At 44.2% G+C, this 10,000-nt stretch overlaps 1 protein-coding gene across 1 annotated transcript in view; it reads right to left on the bottom strand.

Moving 5' to 3' along the window:
• The window catches only part of syne2b (spectrin repeat containing, nuclear envelope 2b), a 408,840-nt gene extending 400,053 nt beyond the window's left edge, over window positions 1–8,787 (bottom strand). The window contains exons 1-2 of the mRNA XM_061886295.1: window positions 8,659–8,787; window positions 4,730–4,859 (exon numbers count right to left, since the gene is read on the bottom strand). Of these exons, the coding sequence (XP_061742279.1) occupies window positions 4,730–4,820 (91 nt within the window). The 5' untranslated portion in view covers window positions 4,821–4,859; window positions 8,659–8,787. The remainder of the gene's footprint in view (window positions 1–4,729; window positions 4,860–8,658) is intronic.
• Between the last annotated feature and the right edge of the window lie 1,213 nt (window positions 8,788–10,000).

Here is a 10,000-nt window from a genome sequence, read left to right as displayed (position 1 = left end):
CTCTCACTGCTGTCTTGGAGCCACTATGGATTGAACTTTCACAGTATCATGTTAGACCCGCTCGACATCCATTGCTTTCGGTCCCCTAGAGAGGGGGGGGTGGCCCACATCTGAGGTCCTCTCCAAGGTTTCTCATAGTCAGCATTGTCACTGGCGTCCCACTGAATGTGAATTCTCCCTGCCCACTGGGTGTGAGTTTTCCTTGCCCTTTTGTGGGTTCTTCCGAGGATGTTGTAGTCGTAATGATTTGTGCAGTCCTTTGAGACATTTGTGATTTGGGGCTATATAAATAAACATTGATTGATTGATTGATTAATCATATTGGTTTTTATATTGTTTTTATTTTTATTCATTTTTTGTTTTATTCAGTCATTGGTGGAGCATAATATTGTTTTTAACATGGCTGTGCAGCACTTTGGAAACTTTATTGTTGTTTAAATGTGCTATATAAATAAAGTGGATTGGATTAAATTTGTATTCCAATTTTCTTTGATATGCCATTGATATTTTTTGATTATTATCATTATTATTTGAAACTGGATTTTGCAAGTTATATAAGCCTTGCTTGTTCAATACTCAATGCAAAACTTGTTTGGGTCCCTATTAAAAGGTTAATTTGTTCAGTTTTAAATGTTGGCCCACTCTGTGTTTGGGTTTGATTCCTCTGCATTAGAAGAAGACAGTTTTCTCATCCTGTTAACTCACAAGTATTCTGCGAAGTTGGCTGCACAAAGTAACCGCTAGCCGGTTAAAAAGTCAACAACGACTTCAACTAGCGTTTAGAAGGCTGTTTACACAAATGTCACTTACCAGAAGACTCGTTATATTGTGATTATTGGGTGAAAATACACAGCAGTTATGATGCATTCAAACTACAATGCTACCCTTTAACATTAGCTTGTATATTCTTATAAATACAAACAATCCACTGCACTAGTGTCATTTATGGGATGGACTTACAAAGCTTCTTCAAGGCTCCACGATGGATGCAAAGCTTCGGAGGGAAATGTTTGGAGAGCACATTGTCTCATTCAAATTGGACAAACCTGCCCTGACCTTCGACCTTTACCAGGTGATAATAGCAGCCAATGGAAAGTGGGGGGCGTTTCTAACAGAAAGGACTTCCTTAAACCTGCCACCGAGGGGCGCTGTGTAACATTGCCACAATCTCGCTTGGTTCAAATGTAAATTATATTTATATAGCGCTTTTCTCCAGTGACTCTTTTACATATACTTTATATACTTACGTATAAAATACTACACGGTCTAGCTCCATCCTATCTTGCCGATTGTATTGTACCATATGTCCCGGCAAGAAATCTGCGTTCAAAGGACTCCGGCTTATTATTGATCCCCAAAGCCCCAAAAAAAGTCTGCGGGCTGTAGAGCTTTTTCATTTCGGGCTCCAGTACTCTGGAATGCCCTCCCGGTAACAGTTCGAGATGCTACCTCAGTAGAAGCATTTAAGTCTCACCTTAAAACTCATTTGTATGCTCTAGCCTTTAAATAGACTCCCTTTTTAGACCAGTTGATCTGCCGTTTCTTTTCTTTTTCTTCTATGTCCCACTCTCCTTTGTGGAGGGAGTCCGGTCCGATCCGGTGGCCATGTACTGCTCGCCTGTGTATCGGCTGGGGACATCTCTCCGCTGCTGATCAGCCTCCTCTTGGGATGGTTTCCTGCTGGCTCCGCTGTGAACGGGACTCTCGCTGCTGTGTTGGATCCGCTCTGGACTGGACTCTCGCGACTGTGTTGGATCCATTATGGATTGATCTTTCACAGTATCATGTTAGACCCGCTCGACATCCATTGCTTTCCTCCTCTCCAAGGTTCTCATAGTCATCATTGTCACCGACGTCCCACTGGGTCATTATTGTCACCGATGTCCCACTGGGTGTGAGTTTTCCTTGCCCTTATGTGGGCCTACCGAGGATGTCGTAGTGGTTTGTGCAGCCCTTTGAGACACTAGTGATTTAGGGCTATATAAGTAAACATTGATTCATTGATTGGTAGTGAAACCCAAACTCTAAGTTACATTTGAACCGGTGTGGGTGGCACTGGGAGCAGGTGGGTAAAGCGTCTTGCCCAAGGACACAACGGCAGTGACTAGGAATGGCAGAAGCAGGAATCCAACCTGGACCCCTTAAGTTGCTGGCACGGCAACTCCACATCGCCCCCTGTTACACACGCATGGATTCTTCCTTCATCGCTCCAAGCAACGTTTGTAAGTTTTACAATATAACTAAAACAGTTCATACTTACTAAAGTTGATATGTTTTCATGCATATTTGTGGGGCGGTTTAGCTCGGTTGGTAGAGCGGCCGTGCCAGCAACTTGAGGGTTTGCAGGTTCGATTCCCGCTTCCGCCATCCGAGTCACTGCCGTTGTGTCCTTAGGCAAGACACTTTACCCACCTGCTCCCAGTGCCACCCACACTGGTTTGAATGTAACTTAGATATTGGGTTTCACTATGTTAAGCGCTTTGAGTCACTAGAGAAAAAGCGCTATATAAATATAATTCACTTCACCCCACGGAATTTAATCAAGCTAGCCTCATGCTATGTATCACATGCTAACAGCTTTACGAGTGTCTGTGTTAGTATTATTAACTTACAAAGGTTTACTTGGTATACTTTTAACAATTATTAGGTTGATATTATTTGCATTTTATAAAAAATAATAATAATAGTAGATTTTATTTGTATGAAGCACTTTACATTGAGTAAACAACCTCAAAGTGCTTACAGTGTATTTAATAAAAAATAGAATAAAATACAAATAATAATAATAATAAAAATATAATTTAAAAAAACAGGGAGAACTAGTATGCATGTATCTATAAAACGTTTTTTTTGTTTTTTTTTAAAGAAGGGTTTTTAAGCCTTTTTTTTTAAGCATTCACAGTCTGTGGTACCCTCGGGTGGTCAGGGAGAGCGTTCCGCAGACTGGGAGCGGCGAAGCAGAAAGCCCGGTTTCCCATAGTTTGTAGCTATTTTATCTTGTTCCAGAGTTCTTAAAACACATTTTTTATTCAGACTCACCGAGTCTAAATAAAAGAAAGCAAACGTGAGCAGTCTCAATAATAATACAAATATGATTCATACAATGAAAAATAAATAATTTGGTGTGTGTTATATTGCATGTATAATAATGTCAAATAATAATATAAATAGCTGTTAGAGTACCCGCCCTGAGATCGGTAGGTCGTGAGTTCAAGCCCCGGCCGAGTCAGATCAAGAACTATAAATAAATTGGGACCCATTACATCAAGGGTTATATAATTGGGGGTTAAATCCCCACTCAGGCGTGGCCCCTGCTGCTGCTCACTGCTCCCCTCACCTCCCAGGGGGTGATCAGGGGTGAATGGTCGACAATCATTGGTACTTTAACTTTTTTAATAATACAACACATATATAAAATGGTGACTATTATATTACATGTACAATAATGTAAAAGAATAATACAAATATAATAAATGAAATAAAAAATCAATAATACGGTATATATTATGTTACATGTATAATAATGTAAAATAATAATAAAATATAATTAATAAAATAAAATAAAAATAATATGGTAAATATTATATTACATGTATAATAATATAAAATAATAATAAAAATAAATACAACAGTAATAAAAAAATATGGGTCTGCCAATGTGTTGGCAGTGGTCCAAGTTCCTGGCGTGTAACGGGTGTGAGTGGAACTGAACCTGGTGTGTAACGGGTGCAAGCGGAATTGGTGTGTAATGGGTGGGAGTGGAACTGGAACTGGTGTGTAACGGGTGCAACTGGAACTGGTGTGGAACGGGTGCAACTGGAACTGGTGTGGAACGGTTGCAACTGGAACTGGTGTGGAACGGGTGCGAGTGGAACTGGAACTGGTGTGGAACGGTTGCAACTGGAACTGGTGTGTAACGGGTGCAAGCGGAATTGGTGTGTAATGGGTGGGAGTGGAACTGGAACTGGTGTGTAACGGGTGCAACTGGAACTGGTGTGGAACGGGTGCAACTGGAACTGGTGTGGAACGGGTGCGAGTGGAACTGGAACTAGTGTGGAACGGGTGCGAGTGTAACTGGAACTGGTGTGTAACAGGTGCGAGTGGAACTGGAACTGGTGTGGAACGGCTGCAAGTGGAACTATTGTGTAACGGGTGCAAGAGGAACTATTGTGTAATAGGTGCGAGCGTAACTGAAACTAGCGAGTAACGGGTGTGAGTAGACCAGGAACTTGTGTAGAACGGGTGTGAGTGGAACTGGAACTGGCGTGTAATGGGTGCAAGTGGAACTGGTGTGGAACGGGTGCAACTGGAACTGGTGTGGAACGGGTGCAACTGGAACTGGTGTGGAACGGGTGCGAGTGTAACTGGAACTGGTGTGGAACGGTTGCAACTGGAACTGGTGTGGAACGGGTGCGAGTGTAACTGGAACTGGTGTGTAACAGGTGCGAGTGGAACTATTGTGTAACGGGTGCAAGTGGAACTATTGTGTAATAGGTGCGAGCGGAACTGAAACTGGCGAGTAACGGGTGTGAGTAGAACAGGAACTTGTGTAGAACGGGTGTGAGTGGAACTGGAACTGGCGTGTAATGGGTGCAAGTGGAACTGGTGTGTGACAGGTGTGAGTGGAACAGGAACTTGTGCATAACGGGTGCAAGTGGAACTGGAACTGCTGTGTAACAGGTGCGAGTGGAAATGGAACGGTCCTGTAACGGGTGCAAGTGTGTCCCACCTTGCAGCAGGACGTGGATGTTGTCGATGTCCAGGGGGGCGGAGCCTCGCTCCCCCGTGACGTCCTCGACGTAATGCGCGTACGATGACATCCCGGCTCAGAGACCTCCTCTGTGCGACATGACCACACCCTGCACACAGACGTGAGTCATCAACACCGTCACATCTCGGTAAGATGCGGTGATTGACAGCTGTCCAGAGAGGCGGGGCTAAGACACGACAACAACACATGAGCGTCGGGACCGCGGTTCGTTTGTTTTCGGCTGCAGCCGCCGCCAGCAGGGTGGAGTTTATGATTCGCCTGCGTGCGTGCGTGTGTGTGTGTGTGTGTGTGTGGCACGTGCAGCACTAGTGGTATGCCACAGAATCACTTGGTGAAAGTACAGTGTTTTATGTGTTCCTGTTCTAACCGTGTGTAATGTTACAGTGGCCAAATATATTGAATATCCATCCATTTTATACCGCTTATTCCCTTCGGAGTCAGCAGGGGGGCGCTGGAGCCTATCTCAGATACAATCGGGCGGAAGGCGGTGTACACCCTGGACAAGTCGCCACCTCATCACAGGGCATATGGAATATCCTAAACGAATACACTTTTTTTGAACTGCTGCCCTATTGTATGTATTTTTATTTCTTTTTCTGAGTACCAGGTTCTTACGTTTTTTATGTGTTTTTATGAATTTGCACTGTTTTAGTTTGGAGCTGAGATTGGCTCCAGCGACCCCAAAAAGGGACAAGGGGTAGAAAATGGATGGATGGATAGATAGTTTGCTTGCAATGGCGTTGTACAATGTACAGTGACGATAAAGGTATATTCTATTCTAGTCTATGCTATATTCTATTCTATGCTTGTTTTTAATGAATACTTTGGCCTACTACGCTACTGTAGTTTAATAATGGTTAATATGGCGGTACTTGGAGAGCCAAGTATTTTCTGAGGTGGTACTTGGTGAACAAACAGTGTTCTAGAGTACAAGCGTGTGTGTGTGAGTGACGCTGTGTCAAATCAAGTGTTTTACTTGTGATATACGGATCGATACTGAGATATCGATAATGCCCGTACCGAACGTTTTTGCTCTAATATCGATTCTGAAACCAAAACATCCATACTTTTGATTAGAGATGTCCGATAATGGCTTTTTTGCCGATATCCCAATATTGTCCAACTCTTAATTACCAATTCCGATATCAACCGATACCAATATATGCAGTTGTGGAATCAACATACTATTATCCCTAATTTGGGACATGCTCTCCCAGAGAGAGCATGAGGGGGTTGAGGTGGGCGGGGTTGGGTGTTTAAGTCTGGGGTGGCGGTGGGGGTGTAGATTGTAGCGTCCCAAAAGAGTTAATGCTGCAACGGGTTCTGGGTATTTGTTCTGTTGTGTTACGGTGCGGATGTTCTGCCGAAATGTGTTTGTCATTCTTGTTTGGTGTGGGTTCACAGTGTGGGGCATATGTGTAACAGTGTTAAAGTTGTTTATACGGCCACCCTCAGTGTGACCTGTATGGCTTTTGAACAAGAATGCTTTGCATTCGGGCAGATGGCGGTGTACACCCTGGACAAGTCGCCACCTCATCGCAGTAAAATGGTCATTATATGATTTATTTCAACTTTTGGACTTTTCCACTACCCGGGGGACCCGGGGCCCCACTTAAATATTAACACTAACTTACTAATTTTCTGTCATGATCTGTGGTCAGGATTATGGTTTTTGTAATTGTTTGTTACTTTTTGGACTCTTTTAGTTCCCGTTTGTGCGCCCTTGTTTTGTTTGGTTACCATGCCGACTTCTGACTTTCACCTGCCTCTGGTGTTCGGACCGCGCACCTGTTTGTAATCAAGACCCTTATTCAAGCCTGGCGTCATTGCAGAGTTCATGTTGCTCGTTCCATGTTCGATTCCGAGTTTTGCTGGTTATTTATTTCATGCCATCACCTCACCTCCGAAGGGGGAAACAAGCGGATGGATCAAATGCAGAGGACGCATTTCACCACGCAATCATTGGTACTTTAACTTAATTAACTTTAATATCATTCAGTGGATTAATAATCATTTTTTACAGCTTGTCCCTCATAATGTTGACAAAATAATAGAATGGAAAATGACACAATATGTTACTGCATATGTCAGCAGCTAAATTAGGAGTCTTTGTTTGTTTACTTACTACTAAAAGACAAGTTGTCTTGCATGTTCACTATTTTATTTAAGGACAAAATTTCATTAAGAAATATGTTTAATTCACCCTAAGATTTTTTTGGGGAAAATAAAGCTTATAATGCCATTTATTTATTTAGAAAAGTATCAAAATACAATTTGGTAACGGAATCAAAATGTTGGTATCGGGACAACCCTAATATATATTGTGGAAGGGGGCGTGGCCCGTGGTCCTGCAGCGAATCGGTGTGTGCCAGGACTGGCCTTGAAGCCAGGGTCAGGGGCGTAGATGGCCCAGGTGGGCCTTATTATCTAATCACCTGTTGCTCTGTTTAAGCAGCAGCCGGGAACAAGAGGTTGTTGGAGCTGGCGTGAGAGCGAGAGCGTGCCTGTCACAGCCACAGAAGACAATTGCTAAAAAGCAACCCACTGACTTTAATTATAAAATAAACCTGCTTTGAACCCATGAAACGGGCTCTCATGGTAATAAATGCTTGGTGGTCTGGAGGACCACCTGGAAGGCGACGTCCACAATTTGGCCCCCCGCCTGAAAAATGCCAACGCACGGATCACCCGTAGGTATCTAGCTTGACAACCCTGCAATTTTTGAGTGATCCACAGACTAGGGGCGCAGATGCCTGTGGCGGACTTCCTCTCCCTCACGGAGGCCGGTGGGGAGAGAGTAGGCGCGGCCGGACGGCTTCGAAAACGATACCAACGGGTGATCCGTGTGTTGGCATCTTTCATGCGTGAGGTCAAATTGTGGACGTCGCCTTCCAGTGGGTCCTCCAGACCACCAAGCATTTTCATGCGAGCCTGTTTCATGGTTCAATACAGTTTTATTTTTCAATAAAAGTCTGTGGGTTGCTTTCCAGCAATTGTCTTCTGTGGCTGTGACAGGCACGCTCTCGCTCTCACTTTCAGCTCCAACAACCTCTTCTCCCCGGCTGATTAGATAATAAGGCCCACCTGGGCCATCTACGCACCTCTCGCTGACTTCGAGGCCGGTGCTGGCACACCCTGCTTCGATGCAGGCCCGCAGGCCACTCCCCCCACCACATACATATACATATATATGTCATAATGATGACCGCAGCAAACAACTCTTAAGGTCAGAAGAAGCATCAGTGAAAACAGAGCCTCAAAGGAACAAACATGAACGCTAGAATTTGCTCAAAAAGTTATAAAATATAAATTATACACATTTGGCAAACATTTGTAATGTACTTGGTGTCAACATGCTATTAGCATAACTGCCATGTGGCTATATTTCAAGTATTTGCTAACGCTAGGCTAAAAAGTCACTCCTGTTAGTTTCAGTCCTGGTTCTCCAAAGAACTATCTTTTCAAAAAATAAGTTGCCCGAGATGAATTAACGGACATTTGGAGTAGTTGGCTGGTGACAAATGGAAGTATATTTGGAAAAAAGTTTGCTTCCGAACCCGCAGGGTTCAAGGAGCCGTGGGGTTAGAGGTCAGCTGGCATAAGAACACCGTTGGTACGTCCCCAAGTTGGACCCGGTTGAAAGGTCACATGAGGAGCGTAAACATGTGGGTAAATATGATGTAAAATGCGTGTCGTTAGTGGCCTCCGAGTGCGGGAATGTCGGATAGCGTAGGAGTCGCCCGAAATAGCCCAAGGTGGACATGCGCTGCTCTCAGATCAGTTTGGAGACGCGGGTCACGGGTCCTGCGTGTGAGGAGTTGACCAGAACATGCAACAGGTCTGAGGAGGCCAAGCGGCACTCGCGACAAGCGGGGGAGTCCACTCACCGACGCGGCAAAGACGAACGCCGGGTCACGTCCTCCGCTGGACACCCGGGAGAAGAACCGTAGGATGTGCCTCGGTGCCTGTGGGGCAGCAAGAGTGAAAGCTGAGCACGACTGCACGCGGAGGAGCACGGGTGACACCGGAGAAGCTTCGGCCATACTTCACTAAATCACTAAATATAGAACACGCACAAACACACACACTTACACACTTACACACTTACACACACATACTGGTTATCATTTAGAAGGGGCACCAAGTTGTTGTTCGTGACTTGTGGGGACCACCCTTTCTACAGGTGGTGGAGGCATATAAAAAAAAAAAGGTCATATACACGTCTTTATATCTCTGGATTTATGAAGAATGCATCTGACTATCATCTAAAAAGGTTTCCCTTTACTGTAGGGGGTCCTGTGTTTTTTGGTCCCCATACCGTCAGAGGTCCCCTAAAGGTGACTGTGTAAACAGAGCGATGTCCCCATTAAGTAAGCATTGCCAGAACACACACACACACACACACTTACACACTTACACACACACACACACACATACTGGTTATCATTTAGAAGGGGCACCAAGTTGTTGTTCGTGACTTGTGGGGACCACCCTTCCTACAGGTTGTGGAGGCATATAAAAAAAAAAGGTGAAATACACGTCTTTATATCTCTGGATTTATGAAGAATGCATCTGACTATCATCTAAAAAGGTTTCCCTTTACTGTAGGGGCACCTGTGTTTTTTGGTCCCCATACCGTCAGAGGTCCTCTAAAGGTGACTGTGTAAACAAAGCGATGTCCTCATTAAGTAAGCATTGCCAGAACACACACACACACACACACACACACACACACACACACACACACACACATGTTATCGTTCGGAATGGGGACCAAGTTGTTGTTCGTGACTTGTGGGGACCACCCTTTCTACAGGTTGTGGAGGCATATAAAAAAAAAAAGGTCAAATACACGTCTTTATATCTCTGGATTTATGAAGAATGCATCTGACTATCATCTAAAAAGGTTTCCCTTTACTGTAGGGGCACCTGTGTTTTTTGGTCCCCATACCGTCAGAGGTCCCCTAAAGGTCACTGTGTAAACAGAGCGATGTCCCCATTAAGTCAACATTGACAGAACACACACACACACACACACACACACACACACACACACACACACACACACACACACACACACACACACACACACACACACATGTTATCATTTGGAAGGGGGACCAAGTTGTTGTTCGTGACTTGTGGGGACCACCCTTTCTACAGGTTGTGGAGGCATATAAAAAAAAAAAGGTCAAATACACGTCTTTATATCTCTGGATTTATGAAGAA

The sequence above is a fragment of the Nerophis ophidion genome, linkage group LG24 (assembly GCF_033978795.1).
Source record: "Nerophis ophidion isolate RoL-2023_Sa linkage group LG24, RoL_Noph_v1.0, whole genome shotgun sequence".
In the NCBI taxonomy this organism is placed as follows: domain Eukaryota; kingdom Metazoa; phylum Chordata; class Actinopteri; order Syngnathiformes; family Syngnathidae; genus Nerophis; species Nerophis ophidion.
The sequence above is the reverse complement of the archived record's forward strand: the minus strand, read 5'-3'. Positions and strand labels throughout refer to the sequence as shown.